We start from the raw sequence: 27,496 nt of genomic DNA on the forward strand, positions 1-27,496 counted from the left end.
AGAGCTGAAAGTAAAATTCAATATGCTTCAAGACGGGGGCATTGAGTGCAAATGACCTTTACATGGTAGGTGCGGTTTGGCCACCGACCAAACCATCCCTTTGAGAGTCAAATGGAATGAGAGCGGTGGACGTATTTATGCCTTTGAAAAGTGAACCCGCCAGCCTTTAGGGACTTGTTGGCAAAATGCAGATACAAGGGACGTTGGGAATTCTCCGAGCGGAGATGGAGAAACCTTGTCGAATATGCTATTGGACCAAAATGCTCAGAGGACAATTTGCCCTTTGTGCCTCAATCAAAAGACGTCATTGGGAACACACTGAAAGAATCTATGGCGTTCTGTGAAAATCTGCTGTCATTAAAACTAGAAACATGGACAAAAGTGAACATGTTTGGAAAAGACGGCTAACTTTGATGCTAACTACAAAAATATATGTACAGTAATGCGAAAAAGTCTCAAACAGCCACTAACTTAGCTGATGAATAACCGTTTCAAATACTTGGACATCACAATCAGTAAACAGCAGGATAGCTACAGTTAGATTTTGGTGAGGAAAGTAAAATAGCTATTCACAACTTGGCATCAATGGAAGTATCCACTCCTCAGGATTGTAATGGCACGTTTATGGGTCAACCGCCAACAAACGAGATTCTTGTGATTACATTTTCTAAAGCAGTGGTGTCAAAGTCAAGGCCCGCGGGCCAGATCCGGCCCCTGAAGTAATTTTCTAAGACCCCCGGAATGATATTTGAATAGTATTAGAACCGGCCAGCAAGCCACAGACACCTGCTGCTGTTTTGCATGCACCAATACTCCATCAGTGTTGGCGTTAGGAATTTTCAAAATGGGATCCCATTAAGTCATAAAAATGGGGTCCCACAGTAACATTTTTGGGGTCCCACTTTTTTTTAAAACCGTTTTGAAAACAAATGATAAAAGTATGCATAATCCTGTTACATCTCACATTCTATATTGTGTTTTGGAAAAAGTTTGTCATAAACGTTACTTGATTCATTAAAAAAAAAATAATAAAAGAAAACAAATTTTTAAGCATATGTAAATGTATCCAGTTATAATCATTAATTCGCTTTCTTCTTTCCTTCATGGATCTAAACTTTATCGCTGTCGGTAATTTTTTTTATTGTAATATTTTCAAAATGTGTTTGTTCTATTTTTGGCCAAAGTAAGACAAAGAAAACAATCTTAATTTGTCTTTAGTTTTAATGCCATGATTTTAATAATTCGGCCTGCCTGTGCACAGATTTTCCTCCATGCGGCCCCTGAGCTAAATGAGTTTGACACCTCTGTTCTAAAGCAACAAATGTAATAATGGCTTGAGACTGACAGCACTGAGAACGTATTTGTGGCGTTTGGTTGTGGTGGTTGAGGGCGCTAAATGACGTTGTCTAATTTGCACAATTGGCTATGATGCAACATTGTGTGTGTGTGTGTGGGTGGGTAAAACGGAGGTTTTTGGTTTATGTCTAACGCAATATAAGGTATTATCTCAGGTTCTATTGACTTCAGTGTCTTGTAGGACTGTGCCGATCTATCGGCCACTGATTTGTTTCGGCCAATTTTTGTGAAAAGTATGTAATCGAAATGCCTTTTGATGCCAATCACAATCACTAATTCTCTTTGGCTGATACTGTATTTTTATTTAGTCCCCTTGCTGACAAGCAGCTAGCACATATTTATAAGTCTCCATACAGTCTGTAGCCACTCCTCTAAGATGACAATAATCACATCTATTACAACAAATAAACTGCATTTTTAGTATTTGAATAATTATTATCATTGGGGTACAAGGCAGAACATGTTACACACAGAGAGCAAGCCAGGGGCAGGATTGCAAATAGCTATGCTAATTGCTGAGCTTGCTTTAAACAACAACAATAAATAAGCAATGATGTAAGCTACAAGTTAAATGTAGCTAAGTTACAGGGGAAGCTATCCCCAGAGAATTGTAGCAAGGTATTCTACAACAGTGGTTCTCAAATGGGGGTACGCGTATCCCGAGGGGTACTTGAAGGTATGCCAAGGGGTATGTGAGATTTTTCTTTTAAATATTCTAAAAATAGCAACAATTCAAAAACCTTCATGAATATATTTATTGAATAATACTTCAACAAAATATGAATATAAGTTCATAAACTGTGAAAAAAAATACAACAATGCAATATTCAGTGTTGACAGCTAGATTTTATGTGGAGATGTTCCATAATTATTGATGTTAAAGATTTATTTTTTTGTGAAGTAATGTTTAGAATTAAGTTGATGAATCCAGATGGATCTCTACTACAATGCCCAAAGAGGGTACTTTAAGTTGATGATTACTTCTATGTTCTTTATTAGGGACCGAATGTCCCTTTGGGACAGAGGACCCTATTGAATTTCTAGCGTTTTATTCTTTCTTTCTTTATTATTATTCCGCAGCTTTGAGCTGTAATTTGACCCCTTTAACATGCTTCAAAACTCACCAAATTTGACACACACATCAGGACTGCTGAACATTGCGATTTAATCAAAACACCTAACCCCAAAACTAAAAATTTCCCTTGAGCGCCACCTAGTAAGAAAACACAGACAAAACTGCTTGTAAGTTCCAGTAGGAATGTCGTAGCGACATGAAACAAAAACCTCTATGTAGGTCTCACTAAGACCTACATTGCATACACTGACATCCTTCAACAAAAATCAACAGGAAGTTTGCGATTCCCCCTTCAAAACAAAAGTTTTGTAAAAACACTCACCTTTGCCTCTTTGAGCTGTAATTTGACCCCCTTAACATGCTTCAAAATCACCAAACTGGACATACACATCAGGACTGGCGAAAATTGAGATCTAATCAAAAAACCTAACCCCAAAACTCTAAATTGCGCTCTAGCGCCCCCTAGGAATAAAACACAGACAAAAATGCTCCTAGGAAGAAAATACAGACAAAACTGTCTGTAACTTCCAGTAGGAATGTCGTAGAAACATGAAACAAAAACTTCTATGTAGGTCTCACTTAGACCTACATGTCATATATTGACAACTCCTGGCAAAAATCAACAGAAAGTTTGCAATTCCCCCTTCAAAACAAAAGTATCGTAAAAACCAGTCACCTTTTTTCAAACATTATCTCCTCCGAGCGCGTTTGTCGTGTCGGCTTCAAACTACCACAGGAGAGGGATTGAACCCTTCTCATTAAAAGTAGATAAAATAGTTTTTATTAATGCTACGGTTTTGATTTTATCAGCCTTCAAAGAACCGCTGCGCTGAAAACCATTTCAAAGATGGCCACCGTGCGCAGACACAGTAAGGGAGATGTTTTTTTTCTTCTTTTTTTTCCCGTACCGTCTGCTGCTGGTGCGCACGCACCAACATTCGTGAGGGAGGGGCTTTGATCGTCTATACCAAGATGGCTGCCAGGTGCCGTAGCTAAGCCGGTATGTTTTAAAGTTGCCGTTTGCCTGCATATCGTAAAAACAACCGTCCAACATTTTACAAGTAACTGTAAACTTATAGGTGCCGCCCATCAGGGCCGAGTTGCGACGAGAGAGTGTGTCGATCTTAGGATATTACGCCAAGTTGGTAAGTTTATCTGTTTGCTAATAGTAGCTACTCACTGTTCCCATGTATTTTCAATGGGCGGTTAGCATCGGGTTTTAATCCCGTTTCCTCCTATGTTTCGGCTCCGATTGAATTTCTTTGTATGTCGAGTCTTTATTTTGGGTACTTACATATGGTGCCTGACTCTTGTGGCGTTTTAAGGCCATCTGCACTTTTTATGCGCCGAGTTGGTAGGTCTATCTGTTTACTAATATTAGCTACTAGCCGTTCCCATGTATTTTAATTCTAACTTATATCTGTCAGTAGACACGTTTTGGAAGATAAAAACTACAACATTTATAATACTAAGTAGTTCTAACTTATATCGGTCAGTAGACACGTTATGGAAGGTAAAAACTACAACATAATACAAAGTTGTGTAGTTCTAACTTATATCTGTCAGTAGGCACGTTATGGAAACACTGCTCTACAAGATACAGGGCAAAAGTAGCTTGCTACATTTACCGGTATATATATTTGACCCCACAGTATGCATTAAGCTCTAGACCCCCATTTAATGAAATGTATATCTATGAGCCCACATGTATTATATTAAAGTTAATATAACTTAGAGTGTACACATGGATCCGATAAACTGTCATTTAGCTGGGGACACCCTACAACTACCTCTGGGGGTCCCCACACCCCACTGTATGTATTTATTTAGCTTGCCTTTTCTTTGGCCCACCGTTATAATGCTATTAATTTTCTCTACCAAGAGTAAAAACAACAGCATAGATCTAAATTTTGACAGTAAAAAAACATTGACAACTTGTGTTGTTTGGGAACAGTTGGTAATGGTTATGTGCCGCAAAACTTTTCAGAACCTCAACTCATCGTAATGTGTGTTCCTAAATGTGTATTGTACGTTTTTGATGAAAAGAGCAGTTGTTGGTTTACAGAGTAAACAACTAAAAACTAATGTTTGGGGCATTGTTTTCTCTAAATGCATTCATTGGCCTAAATATGGCCAAGGACACACATCATTGTGGGTTTCCTGCACGCCATCTTCATTTGTAAAAGTAAAATATAATCTGAAAGTTAAAATTCCTCTGCCATTCTCAATTTTTATTTTGAGTGGTCAGCTTGAAGCGTCCCTCTGTCTCAGACTCCTCCATCGTCATGCGACATGAATGCGTGACTGTTATGATTTTGCTTACTATTTCCTTATTACTGTACATAATTGGTACGACATGCTGCATAAACAGTCCCATTATAAAGTGTTTGTGAGCCAGGCCGAAAAAACCCCCCGATAACAAATCTTTCCAAATTAAATTGTGTCGCACTGCCACAAATAAATAAATGAGTGGTAAACACTGGTACTATACAACAAGGTAATCGTATGAAAATTTATAAACAGTATTGACGACTGAAGTCAAAGCAATCCAAACATGATATGAGCATTAGGGCAAAGGCATGGAGGCAGCAATGATACCATGCAATGACAGTATTAAAACACACAAACACAACGATGGTGGTTAAAAAAATTTATGGATGAAGATAGACTGAAAGAGAGAGAAACTTAGGTCAAGCCATGACGATAACATGAACAATTGAAACTCAGCAGTTGGCACTGCGGAAATGAAATGTTGTGTTTTGGTTTTCCTGTTAATTTTTGAGGTTCCAACATTTGTAAATCCCTCTTTTCTTCTCTCTCTCTTTTTCAGACTATAAAAAATGGCTGGGGGAAGGAAGGGGGGGTCGTTGCCTTGGTGGTGGGGGCTCTCACCTGGTCTCACTCCTGCCAGCACAGGCAGCGGGTGGTGTGTGAACGCCATGCGGGGGGACCTCGTCTGGGAAGTCAGGGCGTTGAAATCAAACTTCCCCGGCTTCTTAAGTGAACCAGGCGAGGACAGTCCTGGCAAAAAAAAAATGAAAAAAATAAAAATGGAATAAACAAAAAATAAAAATAAAAATAAAAAGTGGGGAGTAGAGGGTGGAAAAGAGAGAGGTGGTTTCAATCAATAAATTGTTGCTTATTATTATTATTTTTATACTGTGCCACATCATTTCTAATTGCATTTTAGGGGAATGATCCTTTAGTTTTTGGGTGTGAATCAGATGACTCAATGCTGCCTGATTGCCTCGTTCACACATAAGAACAAAAAACATAACTCATGTAGAGAGAGGATTCCCAGCTCCCAACTTTGAAGTAACAGGCCGGGCAATATATTACAAGCATGTCTTCATAAGACAAAAATGAGGGAAAAATGACTGAAGCCAATATCAAGCTGGTCTTTGTTTGCGAGCCAAGGCACATCTGTAGCAATAATAACCTCTCACTGTGCCACTGTATGCTTTCTCCATCTCTTCTGTTTCTCTCGTTTTTTTGCCTGTCTTTTTTAGGTGCCAACGCCAAACGTGGCCGCCATTATAGCCACAGTCAGCTATTGGCGGTTTGGCCGCCGCGAGATCCCACAGGCTGGCTGCACGAGAAGAGGGCTTCATTCAGAAATAGCACAAACTGTACAGTATGGACGTGACAGCTGCTGAGTGCGAAAGACAAGCAGACCGACAGAGGAGCTGGGAGAGAGAGGGAAGCACGTGGGAGACATGAAAATATGCGAAGGGAGCTAAGCGAGTGAGAGAGAGCAAAGCTGAACCTGTGAGAAATGCAGCAGTGTTTTTGTTTGTCGATCCGTTGCCCTGACGACACGTATGAAATTGGGATGTCATAAGTTGTTTAAATATGGTTATTATCTGGCGTGCACACTCACTCGCTCACACACTCACATACAATGGCTGAACACATAAGCAGCACATGTAACAGCATAAAAATAGAGAAAAAACACAAGCTGTCTTCTTCTAATCTTCCTGACGAGTGAGTGATGAAACTTTTTTTTTTTTTTTACCGTTTTTCGGTCTATTTTCGTGGCACCTCCGCATCAAACAGGGCATTAAATACGATTCTTCCTCCAGCTGGATATGTGTGAAAGTGGATGGCGAGTGTGGGGGCGTGCAAAACCTTCCCTCCTGGTGTGAAAGAGTTAAGTCTCAAGCAGGTGGGAGTGAATATGTGTGAACCGTTTATGTCCTCAGCAGACATATATTTCTTTTTCACACACATACGCACGCACGCACGCACAAACACACCAACCGTAGCAAAAGTCTGTGGGAGTATTGTACTGTCAGATAAATTCCGAGCGTGAACACAACCTCGGATCCTGCTTCTGACACCAGCAGTTAGTAGCAATGGCTAAGAGACACTACTACCAATGAGAGCCGCAACTTAAACGACTGAAATTTTAAATACATCTTAACAATACGAGTGAAGCAGTCAATGACACTGACGACCACAAAGGAAGACAGGGAATCTGCTGACGACTGACATTTGGGCCCTTAAAGTGCACCGCTACCATCAGGAGGATGTAAAAGAAAATGTCTCAGCACTTCAGAGACGAAGCAGTCTGCCAATCCGGTTTACATGTGCGCTTGTGCCACAACTGCACTCTTTCTCTTCTGGCAAGCCTCAGCGGCGCTCCACTGGCAACCAATCAAGCGCTCCCCTGATGACCCTTCTGTCTCGTTGCACTAACAGGCCTGCCACCAGATGCGCCTCTGAAGCGCACAGACGCACTAACAGACATACAATTCTGGTCAAGTAAAAAGGGGAGGCTTGGTTTGCACAAGTCAAGGAAGGCCAGGAAACTGCTAGGGTTGAAGTCACAAATCTAAGACCATCCAATAGGGCCTTACTGTACACATCACTGATGCAGCGTGGGATTTATTAAACACTCATTGGCAGCTAATACAAAATCATGGGTATTTTGCCTAAACCCCTCCTCCCTTTATCAGCCCCTTGTGGAGCAGATGTCTACAGCATCCTCCTGGATCCCAAGGCTATACACACAGTCATTCACCATCTGGGACCATGCTTCAGCTGTGCAGGCGCAGGTCTGTGCGTGAAAATCTATGGTGTGTATCTGAATGTGACAGCGTATGAATGTGCCTGGAAGATGTGTGTGTTGCGTGTGGCGATAGAGGGAGGGAGGAGGGCGCTGCAAGTGGACACACACTGAGGCACACCTGTCTGTGCTTGGTGTTGCTTTTTATCATCTTCTATCCAAGCACATGGTATGCGAGTGTGTGTGTGTTTACATACACTCCCACCTGGCAGGGAATTCCCAGATGAGTTGGCAGGTGGGATGCTTAGGAAAATGGGATACACACCATACCAACAGCCCTTATTGAATAGAATCCTCTCTTTGTGTGCCACACCACCCAATCTCTTTATTAACTTGTTGTTTTTAAATAAACAACGCCAACAGTTTTGTAATTCATCAAATTACCTCATGATGGCATTTAATAATGAGCACCTGGTGTGTCTTGGGTGTAAGTAATTGAATCGAAACGATGCCTGCATGTGTACAAATTACTTTCCGAATTAATATGATCTATTCATCCCAAAGAGTAATGACAATTGAATAATTTGTTTCTGGTTAGGCGTACTCTGTACAGTACATACTGTAGTCTGTACAGTACATAGATATAACCTTTAGCTCCAGCTTTACAGATACCATGCTACTGCCGCATTAGATGGTATCAGTAGTGGTACCAAGCTACTTGATTAAGTGGACCATACCCAGCAATTCATTGAGTTACTACTTGAAATAAGCTAAGTGGCAAAAACAGGGCTATTCAACTGGGGGCCTGTGGGCCAAATCCAGCCAGGGAATCACACCATAACAGCCCCTTAGTTCAGTTCAAAACGAGGAAGAAATACTTTAAAAAAACAGTTCTGGTGTATATAGGAACTTGGAGCACTGCAAACACATTGGCAGATCCCTGCATTGAGATTTTAACCTTACTAGCAAACATAGAACACTGGGGTCCAAACTTAAGGGTTACATAACTATGGCGTTCCTCAAAGCATCCCTTTGAGTCTTCTCCTTTTTGGCACTTATGATTCCATCCATCCATCCACTACTACTGCTTATCCAATTTTTTTTGTAATGTGATTTATGTAACTAATATGTTGCTGTAGTTTGTTTATTTCAGATACAGTCAGTAGTCATTTGTTTAACTTTTAACTTATTTAGTTATACCAGTGGTGTTCCTCAACGGTTTCTTTTAGGTCCTCTTGTTTTGATCATTTCACCTATTCAACTGTTGGCCCAGGAGTTTGGTTCAAAAAACTTGTGAGACACTTACATTTTTGCAGCAGATTTCTAAAATAGAGAGAACTGCCATACAGAGGATCTTTGACTAATCTATAGATATTCTCATTCATTCAGGTCATTGTAAACTCAGGGCATTCAATCGATTGCAAGTGGACTGTTTGGTTTGTCTTAGGAGACATTTTGCCTCTAATCCAACGAGGCTTCATCATTGTATTGGTCAGATCTGGTCTTAGACTTAAATTGGTCAAGACTAGTCTAGTAGCTCCAAATAAGCTCCAATAGCAGGGGTGTAATCCTGGGAAAAGCTATCTTAGGGAGAAAAACAACTATTGAGCAGCAAAAAAGCAATCCTACTGTCAATGCCAACAACAATTTCCCCTCGTTGGCATAGAGGTATTGCATAGCAAAACGATCGTTAAGAATCGACCACTAACCATCCAAAATAGTTGGAATCACCTATGTTAACATTCCATTCCGTTGTAAACAAATGGCACCCAGGAACATCTGTGACCAGAATGTTGGAAGTTTGTTGGAAGCTAAATTGCAAAGTCTTTTAGACATGGTTTAAAGGACAGGGTTGTATGTGGTAAACTGGTAGTGCCAGAGACCACCACCTCTATTCAGGGATGGTTTTTCAACCTTGATATAGATGGCTTCTATCACTACTCTTTCATACCAGCTGTCCTCCCTGTCCAAAATATGTACATTGTTGTGCTCAAATTAGTGCTATTTCTCCTTAAGTTGCAGGTGGACAACTGAGTCTTGGCCTGAAGAGTACACCCGTCTATGCTGTGCCATACGTCGGCTTAGTGGTTGCTTCGTTTCTACAATATATGAATCATTGCATACATCATTATACTGGAGATTGTTTTTAAGGGTGTGGGGTGTCCCGTCTTTAGGAGGCACTAATTTCGATCTCAGGGTGTTGCCTGGTTTGAAGTGTACCAAGATGTTGTATATGTTAAAAATATTTGTCTAGCTTTTTTGCATCGAGTCCTAAAACCAGGAGAGCGCTCCTGTAACTCTGACCAACTAATTGGGCCAAAATCAAATATCTACAATAGAGGACATTGGTTCTTGGGAATATAGAAAATAAGACCGAAAGGAAAAGCAGTCCTTAGCTTTCTGCAAATGTGATCCCTGGTCTAAAGAGTCCATGTTTTTAAACACTTCCAGCTGGGTGTGATATACAGACACACCAGTGGGCAAAGTCATGCAACAACCTCAGTGGTGGCCCTGATGAGCAGTCTCTTAATTACATTTACAATTAAGTGGAGCAAGACCCTCGGAGGCTCCAGTGAGAAACCTAACCAGTGATTTTGGCTGCGTCCATCCCCAGAGTCCTCCCGGCTGTACATGTTTTCAATTAGACAGAAGGGAGAATGGGATGAAAGGCAGCGGCAGGATGCGGGAGGAAGGGTTTAACACCTCTGATCTACAGACGGTAAGCGTCTTAATGAGGGATTTCAAGCCAGAGAGGGACGGAGGGACAGAGAGGTGGAAGCAACGCGGGGAACCGTAACACCTGCAGGGGTGGGCAGCACGGTAAGCATGGGCGTTTCAATGTGCGAATGGCCGCCTATGAAGAGGGGCGGCGTCAAGTGTGCGGGTGTTGGCGGGCATCTGTGCATGCACATTTTATGCATGTGTGTGCGCGCGCTAAAGCACGACAGAACCTGTGGAGGTCTGTTTATACATGACTGAGTAACCCTTATGCATGTGTATGTGCCTGCTGCTGTTTTTATCTTTTCTGGTGGCATCTGTCGGTTAAAATGGCATTGGGAGGCCAGACAGGACTTTGGAGAGAAAGCCAGGGATTTTAGGTGAGCTGTGCATGTGTGACAAAGAATGTCAAATTTAAACCGGATAATCCGGAGGAATCCTGTCACTTAACTACAGAGGAAAATGGGGGAAATACAAGGCTGATCAGCATTATCATGACTATAAATTGTTTTCTTTTCGTCACCTCACATACAAACATAAAAATACAATATATACTGTTTACAGAGTGTGCGAATAAATAGTACATAAGTGTAATCAATGTTGTTCTAACCATGGTAAGGAAACTGCACGCCATCGTTTTCATGTTTTATCTTCCTCTCCTGCACACTGGCCAAATGGTGCTGCACTGAAAGTGGAGAAGGGTATTGTTAACAACGAGAAAGAAAGACAGCGAGAGAGTGAGACAGGAGATGGCGGAGTTCAGAGTTAACTTCATGGATGTTTTGCAATGGATCGCTGACACGTCATTGGCTAAAGCTGTGCAGTAATAATACGTTGTTAAGAAGAGCTTAGTTGCTGAGGAGCAGCTTTACTGAACTGTTGTATGGATGAGGTGGAACTAATGATAAACGACGCAGAATAAAGAGGGTCATAGCCAGAGCAGGTTACAGCAGTGGTCGTGGTTATGATCAAAATACACACTAACACAAAACTTTTTCATTAGGATTATGAATCATTGGAACGCTACTTAATCTGAATCATTGGAACTTGTTACATTCCTATACTGTTATTCTTTATCAGCGTTTGTGCGATAAAAATTAAAAAGCCATTATTGTATTAAAAAAAAGAGTTTACGGTCTAAAAAGGTTTCTTTATTTTAGTCAAGTCCATTAGGTTCAGTTTTACATGGTTTACAACAGACAAATATATATATATAAATGCTATAAATTATGATAATATATAGAGGTATGAAAATAAAAAAACAAAACAAAACAAAAAAAACAACTATTATTTATTCATTTATATAATAAATGAATAATAACAGGCATTACACAATAACTGAAAGGGGTGTCCCAATACAACATTTTCATTACTGACATGCTTCCGATATTGATCAGATACATATTAGCACGATTCATACATACTTTAATCATTTGGTGTTGTGGTATGTCAAAAAGGCTTAATTAAAGTGAGCCTAACAGAGAAAAACGGTAATACATTCATTATTAACGTATGGAATGGACTTATGCTGTCTTTAAATTGAAGTGCAGTGTCCACAATAGTCAAGATCATTCTGCAGTAAATTGAACGATGCGGACCCATTTGTTACTGGATACCTTCCAATGCGCTCCTACCTTAGGGACGTATCTGTAAGTAATATGTAACTATAATTATTTGGCACTTGTTTATATTGACACATGGTGTGTTTTACAATTCAATATTGTTTAATTAAAAACACTTATTATGTATGTCTAGCTTGGGGGCTGTTGTGTGCTTAGCTGTTGTGTAGTTGCTAGCTCCTAATAGCCTTCAGCCGACCCTGTTTACCTTTGTTAAATGACTTCACTAAAATACAAGAAAGGACTAACCTTGTGTGCTTATTGTAGAGACATTTCGATGTTTACTGCCTGTCCATCTTTGCACAAATAAACACGCTGCAGCGATGCATGCAGCAGAGCACATCTGTTTAAAGATTTTAGATTCAAGCCAATATCATCCGATACTTGTTTTATTGCTGATATCCAACCAATATATAATATCAAATTGGATCAAGACACCCCTAATAATCAATGTATCAAAACTATAAATCGAGTTATCGATGACACTAAAGTGCTTGTAGTGTCAATACTATTATACGAATAAACAAATTCACTTTTCCTAGTCCAATGAGAAGTATTTCGTGAGAACAAAAAACAAGCAAGTGTTACTGGATAAAGAAAGAACAGTGTAAAAATACAGTACATGAAGGACAGTACATGGAGAAGAATACAACTACACTTATTTGGGTAGCGAGCCATGGGGTTAGGTTTGTAGTGTATGGGTGATTGAAAGAGATAAAACAGGTACTGTGTCGAAAATGGATGTGTGGTGTGGTACCTGCATCCATGTCATTGGGCCACGCGCTGGATTGGGATGAGCTGGCAGCAGGCGAGCGTCCAGGATAGAAAACATCATCTGTGGGGCTCTCCAGCTCACTGTCGTCTAACGACTTCCTCTTGGTGGAGCTGGGGGGCAGAGCGCATAGATATGAAAATTATTTATTTGATTATAAAGCAAATCAATAGTAAAAATATGTAATCCCAGTTTGCTTAGTGGAAACGAAAAGTCTTGGATCACAACCAAAGTACAAGGCGTGAAAAACACAAATGATCAACGAACAGTTAGAAGTACAACAGAAGCAAACACAGTTAGGACTTGCGCTCTGTGTATTTTTTCTGTACATATGTCATTAGTTAGTGTGTCTTTGTGTTCGTTAACTACCTCCGTGGAAGGTGTGCGTACAGTTCCACCTCAGACCTAAAGTGACGGTGGGGTGACAAGAGGCCAGAAGAAAGGAAAAGACAATTTAAGAAAGACAAAGAGGAAACGCAGAGAGACAGCAATTGTTCACAAATAGCATTTTTTTCCACTGCTAAGTAGCATTGTGCCTTGGCTTTCAACTTCAACGGAATACAGCAAGAAGTTGCGCATGTACCACACGGCGTTAAACGCATCAGTTAAAACTAGTCACAAGCTACTGAAATAGGGAAGCGTCTGCATTCAATGTGGTTGTTTTTTAGCAGACACATTTTATACAAGAGGAGACAGAGGGCATTACAAAAGGGGGACTGCTGAAACTAAATGAAGACTGTGGAGTACAACAGAAGTTAATGTTAGCATGTTTGTTTAATTGAGTCATTTCTAGACACGCACCAACAAATGATACACCAAATTACGTGCACTAAAAACAATTTATGCATATATTTGGCTTGAAACCAGCTTTTTAAAACATGTTAACACCTTGATTAAATTGTGTTAGACTTTTTAAAGGTTAAAATAACATACCTAAATTATGCATTTGGAAACCAGTGCCCTCCTGCATGTATAGTTTTTGACTGAGCTAGCATCCAAGTGAGCTTTCTACCGCATGTGCCAGTTTCTGTGAAGGACTATGGCGTCGTTCCTAAAAGGGAGCTATGATGAATTTGGGTTTTCTGAGTTATAAATGTTGTTGCAATATCAGATAGTCACTCCTGTTAAACAATGCCAAAGCGCCAAATCATAAAGTTCATTGCGGCCTAAGCTTAAATGCAGTTTTGCCCGTTTTTGTATGCAGCGTTTTGCAGTCTGGCTATGTCGTGACATCACAGCGAGGCGGACACACTTATTTAAACATTATTTCAAGCTCTCTGCCAGAGGGGGAGGAGCTTCCTCTCCTTTGCTTCAGGCTATGAGGAAAGTATTATTTTTATGTAATCGTGGATTGCACATAACAATGACGTGCAAGATGTAGTGACATAATTACTAGTCTGAATTTGGGTGGGTGTTACTATGTTGTGACCGGGAAAACTTATATGATGTTCATTAAATTTATTTTCGATTGCGTCTGAAACAAAATAGCGGTGACTATTTCAAAATACATTTTCAAAAGATAACTTTTAATACATGTGGAGAGGGTGGGGCTTGGTTTCATTTGCAATCTGAGACCGGGACACAATAGAACGCCCTGAGATCGGTAGGTCGTGAGTTCAAAGACTATAAAAATGGCACCCATTACCTCCCTGCTTGGCACTCAGCATTAAGGGTTGGAATTGGGGGTTAAATCACCATAAATGATTCCCGGGCGCGGCACCGCTGCTGCCCACTGCTCCCCTCACCGCCCAGGGGGTGATCAAGGGTGAAGGGTCAAATGCAGAGAATAATTTTGCCACATCAAGTATGTGTGTGACAATCATTGGTACTTTAACTTTAACTTTATCATCTTGCAGATGGACTCAAAAAAATGGGTTATAAAAGTGACTGTGGAGCAACATTTACAGTAAAGCTTATCAAGTACAAATTATATAGATGGCAAGAAAGTGTTTTAAAATGATCATAGGTCCTTTTACCAACTTTAAATTTAAAAGCAAGAAGATGAAGCCGTAGTTAGGGGGACTGTTTACACCCACAATCAAAATAAAGACATACAATATTAATAAATAAGTTAACATTTTAAAAAAAGCTTATAAAAACTACTTTGTTTAATACGTGGCAGAATATTCTCCAAGATAACATGACAGCTGAGCGCATCACACAGCTGCATTTTAACACCATAACTCTGTTATCAGCTTGGCACACTTTAAAATTGGGTTTACCACTAGAAATTGGACTTAGCTCGTCTTGGTTTTGCCACTAGAAGAACAACAAAGCAACTGGGCAGTGTGGGACTTGGTACTATGCAGTGGAAAAGTGGCTTTTCAAGAGGTGAGCACCTAACAAAGACAAGTGGTTAAGAGCAAAGGGTGAAAGAGACTTCTAAATCAGGCAATGAAAACACATCCAATCAGCACACCCCACCCTACTGTTGTCTGCACGCCCTATCATGGCTGGGAGCACGTACCTGGTGGAGGGAGGGGAGGTGAGGGAGCGTCGCCCCAGGGCCACTTGGTTGATGTTGTAGTAGCTGGGACTGCTGTCCAGGTCAGCCAACGAGAAGTTTGGACCTGACGCCGTGGCAACAGGAGCTAACAAGAAACGAGAGGAGTGAAGGAAGGAAATAGAATGAACAATAAAAATCAGTGGTGATAACATTAAAGCTTTGGAATTCTTCCTTTTTTTTTTTGCTTTTACATTTTGAAATTTGTGGAGAAGGAGAAAATAATTTCATTATAATCTTAACACTAATTCTACACAAACATTCAAAGGAAGTACAAATGATCCTGAGGATCCAGAAAAGGGTGTTTTCTTTTTTTCTTTCTTTTTCTTTAAATTGCAACATTTTGGGAGATTTAGGGTGGTAGGTGTGAGTGCACCCTTAATTTGCCAGTAAATAGTGGATGATAGTGATATACAATTCCAGCATACAAGAGTATCCACAGAATGTACCGGGAGGTGTACAATTTGGTGCCGATGCAAACAGGAATTTTGGCAGAATATTTTATTGTCGATGACTATTTTTGATCCATTGTGTTTATGTTATTTTTACTTACTTTGTGAAACTCTGACAAGCTCGGCCACGTTCCAAACCCCTGAGGTGACAAAGCAGTCTTGGAAACTCAGGTGCCCTGTTGAAAAAAAATAAAGATTTTAATTGAAATACAATAGAAATCCGGATTTATGTGCTGTGTGGATCATATCTTTTAAGCCATTTGGATTCATAAAATGCATATGCTTGGAATATATACTATTAAATATACACAGTTACTTCGTATATTTTCAATCATATATATATACATATATATATATATATATACATATATATATATATATATATATATATATATATATATATATATATATATATATATATATGTTTAAGAAATGTAAGAATCCATCTGTGAGTGTTCAAAAGTCCTGTTTCAATGCTTTCTAGAGGAGTTTCCATAGCAGAAGTGTGAAAGGATGAAACCTTTAGATGATTTGTTTTTCTTTGAGCCAAAACTTGTTGAGAGAAATCAACAGCGATTGGTTGCAGACAAGTAGTGCACTACATTTTGCTTTAATGGCTTAAGGACATAATTAAGCAACTCGCAATTCCACACATTTGACAGAAGTCTGAAGAATCTATTAAAATGTATATACAGTGTGTGTGTGTATAAGTCTGAGTCTAATACAAACCATTGGGTGGTGGTTTAATGTCTGTGTCTCCTTGCTGGCTGGAGCTGTCTGATTGTCCAGATTCTGCACAAAAATGGAGACACAGGGTAGAAATGGTTAATATTTGTGACAAAATAGCTTACTTTCTATGGCCACATATCCATAAGCCTAAGTGTGATAAAAAAGGTGTGAGATGAAACAAGATACATTTACAGTATGTGCGAAGTTACAGTATGATGTGTTAGTAAAGTCAAGCTTAGAAAAAATACAATCATCAATGCACTTCACTAAACCTTTCCTACATATATATATATATGTTTTTATTTTTCATTTTGTGGCCCTGCGATGAGGTGGCGACTTGTCCAGGGTGTACCCCGCCTTCCGCCCGATTGTAGCTGAGATAGGCGCCAGCGCCCCCCGCGACCCCTAAAAAGGGAATAAGCGGTAGAAAATGGATGGATGGATAAGACTTTAGTTTAGACGGTGGCTCTTTGTTGTTATATATATACAGTATATATATATATTTATATATATATACAGTACATATATATATATATATATATACATTACATATACATATATATATATACAGTACATATACATATATATATATATACAGTACATATACATATATATATATACAGTACATATACACATATATATATATATATATATATATATATTTACACATATACATATATTTACATATACGCCCGATTATAGCTCAGATAGGCACCAGCGCCCCAAAAGGGAATAAGCGGTAGAAAATGAATGAATGGATGGATTATATACACATACATAACCATTATATTAGGGCTGGGCGATTTATTAATATCGTGATATTTTTATGCCATATTGCAATATACGATATATATTACGATATATTATATATTATATAGCCTTGAATGAACACCTGATGCATATAATCACAGCAGTATGATGATTCTATGCGTCTACATTAAAACATTGTTCTTCATACTGCATTAATATATGCTACTTTTAAACTTTCATGCAGAGAGGGAAATCGCAACTAAGTCAATTGACCAAAACTGTATTTATTAAATACTCTTCATTCTCTCATGGGTGACTTTTTAAATGAAAGGACAAATTAATAGTGTTGCTACCTTTTTGTAGTAACACTTCTGCTGCATACTTTGCATAATGCTGTTGTCTGCTGAATATCTTTCCACTTGAAGCCAAACCACCGCCAGATGATGGACCCCCAGCTCTTTATTTTGGGCATTTATTGTTCTTCCTCCATTTGTGATCAGTTTCGCACCTTCTCTCTCTTGTATTGTCACAAGCTCCGCTCCGCTCGACCTGCCTCAGCTAACGTTAGCCATGCTGCTACTTCTCTGCTCGGCAAGAGCTTATGACGCTATACGCGCGACAGTATGTGACGCATGGAAGAAGGCGGGCTTGTTTTACGTCTCTCTGAGAAGGAGTGAGAAACGGCAGTAATGTAATGCCCGCAGCTAAAAGCAACTGTGTGAGAACATATAAACAAATATTACAATATAGTCATTTTCTATATCGCACAGAGACAAATCTGCGATATATCCTTTATATCAATATATCGCTCAGCCCTACATTATATATACACATATATACATATACAGTACACACACATATATATATATATATATATATATATGTACATACATACTAAATATATATATACACACATACTGAAAAGCTTGTTCTCATCTCCCTGCTGAGTGAAAGTGCAATGATATACAGTGTGCTGTTATGCCAATAAGTATCTTACGACGCAATCATATCCCTCGCCCTAATCCTATTTAATACCTTCTTGCTGCTCGGGATTTAGTCTGCATAAACAGAACACCTTATGCACACACACACACACACACACACACACACACACACACACACACACACACACACACACACACACACACACACACACACACACACACACACACACACACACACACACACACACACTTGCATACGAACACGCACCCACACAAGCATGTGCACTCGCAATCTGTTTTCTTCTTCTAATTTCTGTTTCATAGACGCTAAAACAGACTCGGGAAAATAGCTGACCACGGGAGTCTGGCTACGCCTGTGGATTTGAAGCGCGGTGTGTTTTAGTCGCGACAAAAACTATTCCCCATGGGGGCCAACAAGCAATGCTAATCCATGCACACACACACACACGTTTGCGCACACCTGTTATGACTGGCCTATGAACGCTAACACATAAGTGGGCCAGGCCTTGGCAACAAAAGGACAAATTAAGAATGGAGAAGCTGCATGGAGTGTTTGGAAATGTGTGAGCGTGCGTTCATATTTTTGGTTAAGTAAAAATGGACCATGTGTCTAGGTTTGTATGTGGAGGAAAACGGGGTGATGTCGAACGCTATTGGCCATCAACGCAGATCGAAGTTGCTAGCAAGCTAGCTAAAGGAGGTGTTTATCCACAGGCTGTAGGTGATAACAGAGCACACAAACTCCTGCCAACAACACTTTCCTTGCAGCCACTCTAAGCCACAGATTAGCCTACTGAGCAGGAAAAAATAACAGGCCTGTCTCGCTGCCGACGAAGCCATCCACAGAGAGAAAGAAAGAGAGAGGGAGAGAAAAAGAGCGAAAGACAGACGGGCGAGAATGCAGAAAAGCAAAGACACCGCGGTTCGGCTTGCTGCGCTCATGCAAAATCCCTCACTCTTTGCTGTCTCCCCATCACGGGCTGCATGTAATCCTGGCAGCCATCTTAGAGCTTGGCAGCCATCTTAGCATTGGCGTTAGCTCCACATTCCAGGTAACTGACGGCACTCGCTCCAAACACACTAGGCTGCGCACGCACCCAGATGCATTGAAAAAAAAAACAAAAAAAAAACTCATACGCGGATAAACACTCAAGAGTAAACATGCGACTGCCAATGAAAGCTGTCGAGAAAACAACCCGACTTCACTGGACGTTTACTGCCGTGTAGTATTTCGCCACGGGGCTCAACAATGCTGTAAACATTCCAGTTCTCTCACCTCGGATGCACTGTTTGGACACAACAGTGAGTGTGCCTGAGGGGTATCTGTCTAAGGTGTGCATAAGACTGTAATTAGTTTCTAGAATTAGCCAGATGTAGCACTTGACTGCTAGGCCACGATCACTTTCACTGCAAAGGAACACAGTCATCATTCTGTTGGGCCAGGAAGTGTTGATGGGGTCTGCTGACTGGTTATCACTTCTCTGCCAGTTCAAGTCTATAACAGCCACAACCCGTCTAACCTCGCATCCAGCCCTTTATCTTGCCGCCACAGACCCCCAAAGCTTTGCCCTCAGCACCTCCAATCATAGCTCTGCAGGCCCCTCAACCTCAAGTGACCTCCCCGCTAACGTCAAACCTCTCAGTGCCATGCTTCGTCTCTTCAAACCAGCAAATTATGATTATGAGTAAAAGATAAGAGGGCAACATTTTACAATAGATAAGAATAACCACTAAAGGGGTAAGACCATCATTTATGTGCCCATTTGATGGGAATAGTCACATGTGAAATGCCTCAAATGCTTGAAATTGGATTAACCATGCATCTGGGAGCAGGTTGATTGGCAACATTAAAAATGGTCCCTAATGTGTGAATGTGAGTGTGAATGATGTCTTGTCCGTCTTGGTCCTGTGATGAGGTGGTGACTTGTCCAGGGTGTACGCCGCCTACCGCCCAAATGCAGCTGAGATAGCTTCCAGCATCCCCCGCTACCTCGAAAGGGACAAGGGGTAGGAAATGGATGGATGGAAGAACAAGAACCCTGAAACTCTTGTTTGCCTAAATGCTGTCAAATAAAGAGCGTAACACATTCAGCTATGGTTGACATAATTGGTTATCAACAAAACCATAATAGTCACATTTGCTCATGACTTTTGAGACTGGGGATCTGTGGAATGCACTCCCAACAGGTATAAAAGTAAGTGCATCTCTACATTCCTTCAAAACTGCTCTAAAACAACACCTCCAGGCAACTTCAACCCTTTACTAATACCCTCCTCCATTCACATCCCATCTCCCCGGATTATAAATAACCCAATGTAAATAATCAAATGTATTTCTAATGTATATAGTTGTTGTTATGCTATCTGAACTCACTATGTTCTCTGCTGGCTGTACATATCCTACTAAGTAAGACCTACACTGTTTCAATGTCCATTTCTCTGTTGATGCAATTGTTGATGACTTAAGTACTGATACCAACCATAGCTCCTCATCCCACCCCCCAGATTGTAAATAATGTAAATAATTCAATGTATATACAATGATGATTAACCTGTGTGATGACTGTATTATGCTGATAGTATATATTTGTACCATGAATTGACTAACGTGGACCCCGACTTAAACAAGTTGAAAAACTTATTCGGGTGTTAACATTTAGTGGTCAATTGTACGGAATATGTACTGAACTGTGCAATCTACTAATGAAAGTATCAATCAATCAATCAATAAAGTTAATTGTGAACACTGCAGTATTGCGATTTCAAAAATAACAATAATAATTATGGATTAGATTTATATATCGCTTTTCTAGACACTCAAAGTGCTTCACAGAGAAGTGAGAACCCATCATTCATTCACACCTGGTGGTGGTAAGCTACTTTCGTAGCCACAGCTGCCCTGTGGTAGACTGACAGAAGCGTAGCTGCCAGTTCGCGCCTACGGCCCTTCCAACCACCACCACTTAACAGCCTTCATTCACCAGTGTGAGCGGCAGGGGTGAAGTGTCCTACCTTAGGACACGACGGCAGCGATTTGGATAGTAAGAGGCGGGGAGCGATCCCGCAACCCCAAGGTTTCTTGCACGGCTGCTATACCCACTACTCCTGTCAGTGTAATTTTTTTCTGGCGCTATTCAGGGGCTTGTCTGAGAAGTTAACAAAGCTCCCATGATCCCCTGCGCAGTGCAGGCGGGCAGAGCGGAAAACTATTGTAATCTCCTGATAAGTTCAAACCAGAAGAAGGGATGCATTGTGGTTTGGCGGTGAAAAAATACGATCGAGGAGAAAACACGTTCTTGGAGTCTATAAACAGTCCAATGAATCAGTAGACAGACAGTTATGTCCTTTTGGTGTAAGTCCTCAAGTGGAAACATGCAAAAAAAAAGTTTGCAAACACTGCCACACCAGGAAGTCTACGGCAAGTCGGGGAATACGAGTATTACGAGAAGCCACTTGATGAACCATCCCTTAAAACAAGCCTTGGTAAACTAAATTGAACTTTTTTTTTTAAACTATTTGTGCAAAATTGGTTTATTTTTGTGGAAAGGGAGAGTTTTTTTTATTATTATTACTTTTTAATTGTACGACATTTTAGCCAGGGCTAATTCTCAATGTCCGTCCCTAGTTTTTGAGTTTACCAAAACCATAATTTTCTGTGAAAACGAGCGTTAATGGAGCTAACAACACTATAAAATGGGGATGTAAGGATACATTGTATTAATGATAACCGCCATAAAACTCCAAATGGTTAATATTACTATTTTAAATTAAATGATCGAAAAGCTGCCCTTTGATAAACTCACCGCCTGACTGGCTCCAGCTTGCTAGTTTAGATGCTAACATGAAAACAATTGATATTAATGTCTTTCCCCATTCAAAAACCACATACCCCACTCTAAACTTATATAAACACAATACTGTCGGAGCAACAATAAACTATTCAACTGTGTACATTGAAACTACAAGGTGTGCTCTCTTAAAGGAACAAGAGACAGTTATGTTTTTACGGTGCTTTTAGGGACTGCTGAACAAAGAAATAAAAATAATGATAGATTTGATTTGTTATGCACTTTTCATTTAAATACATCTTAAAGGGCTACAATACAAACCAATATCTAAAATAATACAATTAAAAAAAGATAAAACACTAAAAAACACAAACCATGCAAAATAATGTTTTTTTCCCAAAAAATTGTATTTTCCATCCATCCATTTTCTACCGCTTATTCCCTTTTGGGGTCACGGTGGGCGCTGGCGCCTATCTCAGCTACAATCGGGCGGAAGGCGGGGTACACCCTGTATTTTAGTTTTAAAAAAAAAAAATAATTGGTCAGAAAAATTTTGTGTGTGTATAAGTACTTTTTGAACATTTTCAACAGTACCACACTATTAAAGACAACTGTGATAAATGTGGTGACAATAACTGTCATATCGTTATATCCCTACTCCATACACACATCTGTAACAATTTTTTCATTTAAAAAAATTTACAAAATCTCACTTTATGCCACCAAAAGCGGTTGACGTCAGCTTGAGTGGGCACTTAAAAAAAAAAATGGGCGGGGGGAGACCAACACTGCGGAAATGACTTGTAGACATAAACGGGGTCATCCTAGACAGGTTTCAATGTATAGATGGTAACATTGGTAATGTAGTGGTTCACACTGCTTATATGCCGTCAGTAATGGAGTCACAATTGCCCGGCAACTGAATGGAGACCAGTGTATGGTTTTGCACCAAGGGGCCGATTACAAGAGAGACTTTTTGACTCAAAACTGATAAAAACAAACCAATTGTCATAGCGCCATAATAGCAAAGCCTTGTTGGTGTATGCGATAAAAACAAAATGTTAAATGTTAGGAAAATGTTGGATCATCTTTTTTCAGCAACTGATAAATATTAATACCTATTGTACGCCTGCAGTCGCGTAAAATGAGTGTAAAATTGTCTTACACCTTTGCGTCTCTGTGCATTTCATGCAGGGTGGCAAGGCTCAACAGCAGCGTTACATTCCTAAATGAAGGATTCTACAGACTACTGTACCTCCCACTGTCAACTTTCACATATTTCTGCGGCTTTTGGCTTTATCAGTTCCATCTGTACTGCATTTTCCTCCCCCATCATTTTTTTTTTTTTTGGCCATGTGCGACATATGGTCCTCGCTAAGCGCTTTCATTCCTGTAGTTTTTATGGCACTCAAATAATATTTGGGAAACTACAGTACTGTACTCTGAATCATTAAATTAAATAAACACATATTTGATCTTCTAATAAAAGCACCAACTCCAATATATTTGTTGTGCATTAGACTTGGCTAAGTGTCCTGTTTTGAGGTTTGTGTTAAAATGACTGGCGTGAAAGGTAAGAGCGAGTTGTCAGTCTGTCAACTGAACTAAAGCTTCTATGGAAAGAAACACATTCAGATTAAAACCCTTTGAACACTAAAATGCCCAATTAGCCACCCATAATTTTTACCGCCTGTTGCTGTCCAGGGCCTATTCTAGATATGCTGTATAAAATAGGGCTGTCAAAAATAATGAGTTAATTAATGTGATTTATCACCAAAAATTTGCATTAATCATGTATATACACAGATTACTCACGCAATTCATTTTGATCGAAGATTATTTTTTACCTTAACTGTAAATGGTTACTTGAAAGATGGCACGGGTTGTTACTGTATATAGTCAGTGATCATGTCAATGCATACATCAGTGCATAGACGAGTGAGGAGACGCCGACTGGTGTGCCCGCTGGCAAATTTCACTTCACAATAAACCCAGACTAGACTTTAGATAAAACTGTTGCCAAGTTTTGAGCAAATTAATGACGTGTATTCAAGTAAAACCCATATGCAAGTAAAATATTGCATTTGTGTGCAAATATTAGGCTCTTTTTAAAGTTACCACAAATACTGGAGCTGCTGGTGTTGAACCCCAAGATGCAGAGATGGCAGGCGTAGCGCAGGAAAACATGACTTTAATGGGATAACAGAAGACAGGATAAACGGAAACAGGAACCAGGACAGGAAACAATCATCGAGCACTGACTGGAGGGTGGGGCAGGCATTAATAGCAGCCAGCTGATTGAAAACAGGTGCGGACAGGCTGCCAATCAGCGGCAGGTGAGGGGAAATAGTGCTCAGAGAGACTAGCAGGAAATGGAACTAAAATAGGAGCGCTGATAGGAAATAAACACCAACTAAGGAAACCTAAAAAGACGTGAATGTGACAGATCAGCACACTATAAGCAGAGTTTATTTTTACGCTTTTAAACCTGCGGCTTATAAACGGTTCTGCTAATTTATGGATTTTTTCCCCCGCTGCCGGCCATAATGCAAAGAGTAAAAAAAACAAAACAAGCAAAGACACTGAAAAGGTGTGTTACTGATGTGCTATGGCGCCATCTTTTGGAGTTTGCTCACTGTAGATGCTGCAGTGCTCTTCTGTTTACCAATTTCAACCGAAAGTACAAGTGCCGTTTCGTCTTGTAGTTGTCAATAGCGTTTCTGCTTGTGTGGATTCTTCTTTCATCACTCCATTCAACGTTTTTAGGTTTTACAATATAACTGAAACAATTCTGATGTACTAAACCATCCCATGTGTGATGTCTGTCGGAGTGTTTTCGGGAATATTTGTACATGACATTGTAATGCAATCAAGCTAATTCAGCGTCATTAGCATCAGCTAATATGCCAAAACGTTTACGAGTGCCTGTGTTAGTATTAACTTACAATGGCATTCTTTTTGTATTGTTTCAGTTTCACAAATTCACCAAAACGCCACCGTGGAGTTACAAGTCTGTTAAGCTGATTGGAGGGCTAGCTTCCGCAGTGAGTGAGTCCATGGCAATGACATATGTTTTGTTTGATCCCCCGTTTTACTGCCCTGTTACAGACACCGTTTTGAAACATTATAAATAGTGTAAATAAACATTAACAACATCTTTATGTGTAAATAACTAATTTCACAACGTATATATCTGCAGCTTATTGTCCGATGCGGCGAATATATGGAAACATTTTTTCTAGTGGGCACAGCTTATATATCTGTATACAGGTGGATTCTATAGTCCGGAAAAACACTGTAATTAAGAATATGCAAGCGAGTAATATCCTGTGATTAATCCAAATTCAAAAGTGTGATTAATCTGATTAAAAAAAAAATTGGACAGCACTTGTATAAATATGTTAAACATATGCCCGTAAACAACAATAATTAGGTGTGGTAAGAAAAATGGGAGTATGTCTGCCATCTTTGTATGTCGTCGGAATAATAATTTCGCTATAGGTAATAATGTATCATGTTTTATTTATCTTTTTAGATATGCAGTAATGTCACAAAAATAACCTGCCAGCTGTAATAGTAATACTTTTGTATTTGCAATACAACACAACACAACATAACACTAATATATTGTCCAACTTCCAAAGTGCAATCACGTCAAGTTTGACTTTGTCCCGCACTTGCGTGGGCATGTGTGGTTGTGTGTTGGTTCAATGACTCTCCTCCGCATTGGAACAAATGTCATCTTGTCTTTCCCCTCCTCTTCCTCCTCCACTACGCTCTTCTCCTCCCCAAAACACATGATCACGCTATACAGCCTCCCAATTGGGTTTCGCTTAAGAGGTTTATCGGTATGTTGCTAAACATTCTGACCTTTTTTTTAATCCTTAATGCGCTTAAAATGTACCAAAACCTCCTAATCCCCCTGGCTATCCCACACAGATGTTCACCACGCTCTTTTATTGGATGTTATTTTAATTATTTCTCCATTTTTATCCATATGTGTGTATTTTCTTGCATATCTGAAATGCATTGGAGTGTAACTAACACAGATGCCAAAAAACAAGTTACATTACAAGAAGAAGCTTTGTATTGTCATCGCACAAATACAACACACTTCTAAGTTTGCGGCTTCACACTATCGCAGATTTTTTCTTTGAAGCATATTTTATATGTTTTTGGCCTAAATTAAGCATTTTAAAGCACTACAATTTGTAAATTAACAACAAATATAAATTCTACAGTAAAGTTTGCCACTAAATGAGACTAAACCAATCAGAGTGCACGGTTTAGTATTGCGGCCACTGATTGGCTCAGCTTCAGGAGGCACTATAATATGGGATTAAAAGAGCGTAAATGTGATTTAAGGGTGTTTTTTTATGTGTAAAGGGCTCTCTTACTGTTAAAATATGTCTATAGAAGGTTGTTTTTCTTGAAGTAATAAATTATAATTCCAACATTACGGCACTTGATTTACCAACGTCAGGCCCGGAACCAAATTAACAGCGATAAATGAAGGTTTATCTTAAGCATGTATTTCACACAGTGTGTGAATGAAAAAATTAAAATAATGAAACAAATTATTGAAGTCATGCTATGGTTTGTTTCACAATAAAATTATATTTTTTTGTAAGTGCTGTGCATACATATGGATATTCATGTGAATCTATTAGCGTATGGATGTATGCATTTGTGTGACTGTGCCACTGCGCCAGTCACAGCCAGGCAGACTGTTTGGCGAGGTGGCAGAGTATGGCTCTGTATTGTGTGTGTGTGTGTGTGTGTGTGTGTGTGTGTGTGTAGCAGGTGTGCCAGGCCGCCTTGCGCAGCTTGCTGCCCATCTGTGCTCCCGTCTGTGTGCCGCCTGCGCCCACGCTTTGCCAACAGCGCTGCACCACAGCAAGAAGACCCAGGAGAGAGGGATGCTGAGATATGGGGGAAGGCGGAAGGAGGGCAGGGGAGGAGGGGAAGGAGGAGTTGAGCGCATTGGGAGGACAGGGGGATTACAAGGCTGGGAGCAAGGCGGATCGGCGTACAAAAAAGGGGTGAAAGAAAGTGGGTGGTGGGGGGCTAAGTGTCCAAAGAGTATACAGTACATGAACTCCGAGGGAAATGGCAGCAAGGGATGTGGGGAAGTTGGGTGCTGGGGAGTTTTAGGGGTCGCTCGTGGGGGTCGGGGAGGTGGGACGTGGTTTTCTGGCTGGATGCCCATACATGCCCTCCCCTCTTTATCCCTCTTCACTCCTTCCTGCCGGTCCCTCCCTCTCTTTTTTTATTCATCGTCCTCTCGTCACCCACAATGTCTTGTCTTCATCAGCGCAACTTATCGTGGGGGTGGGTTGGGTGGGCGCAAGAGTCGGCTGCAGGTGTCACATGAAAAAAAAATCACTTTTAAGAGGAGTCTTCTCCAAGCAGACTGGCTTTGTGCAATCAGGCTTTAATACCACCAAAAGATTACACAAGGTCTACAGCAGGCGTGTCCAAAGTGCGGCCCGAGGGCCATTTGTGGCTCCCAGCTAATTTGTCAATGCCCCCCGGCCCATTTAAAAAAATACTATAATAAAAATTTAAAACATAAAAGAGTGTAATAAAAGAGTAAACAGTGACATGTAACAAGAAAAAGTTGCAATGTTGACACTAATAACACAAAGCTGCCATGCGGACTATTATTGACCTGCTGAAGGCTCCAATTACTTCACTGGAACAATTTCACTTTCAAATATTTTGAGGGGATAATATTGCATATTTTGTGCGAAACAAAGTT

At 40.1% G+C, this 27,496-nt stretch overlaps 1 protein-coding gene across 10 annotated transcripts in view; it reads right to left on the reverse strand.

Annotated features, from left to right (window-relative positions):
• LOC133558893 (nuclear factor 1 X-type-like) overlaps positions 1-27,496 on the reverse strand; it is a 266,583-nt gene that overhangs the window by 25,406 nt on the left and 213,681 nt on the right. For 6 of the 10 annotated variants that reach the window (XM_061910063.1, XM_061910080.1, XM_061910045.1 and 3 more), the window contains 7 exons: positions 16,233-16,295; positions 15,605-15,679; positions 15,016-15,139; positions 12,918-12,953; positions 12,534-12,661; positions 10,768-10,842; positions 5,324-5,452 (listed from right to left, as the gene is read on the reverse strand). In XM_061910063.1, coding sequence (XP_061766047.1) covers positions 5,324-5,452; positions 10,768-10,842; positions 12,534-12,661; positions 12,918-12,953; positions 15,016-15,139; positions 15,605-15,679; positions 16,233-16,295 — 630 coding nt within the window. The remainder of the gene's footprint in view (positions 1-5,323; positions 5,453-10,767; positions 10,843-12,533; positions 12,662-12,917; positions 12,954-15,015; positions 15,140-15,604; positions 15,680-16,232; positions 16,296-27,496) is intronic. The other 4 variants (XM_061910071.1, XM_061910123.1, XM_061910054.1 and 1 more) reach the window with 2 other exon arrangements.

This window comes from Nerophis ophidion, linkage group LG01, assembly GCF_033978795.1.
Source record: "Nerophis ophidion isolate RoL-2023_Sa linkage group LG01, RoL_Noph_v1.0, whole genome shotgun sequence".
Taxonomy (NCBI): domain Eukaryota; kingdom Metazoa; phylum Chordata; class Actinopteri; order Syngnathiformes; family Syngnathidae; genus Nerophis; species Nerophis ophidion.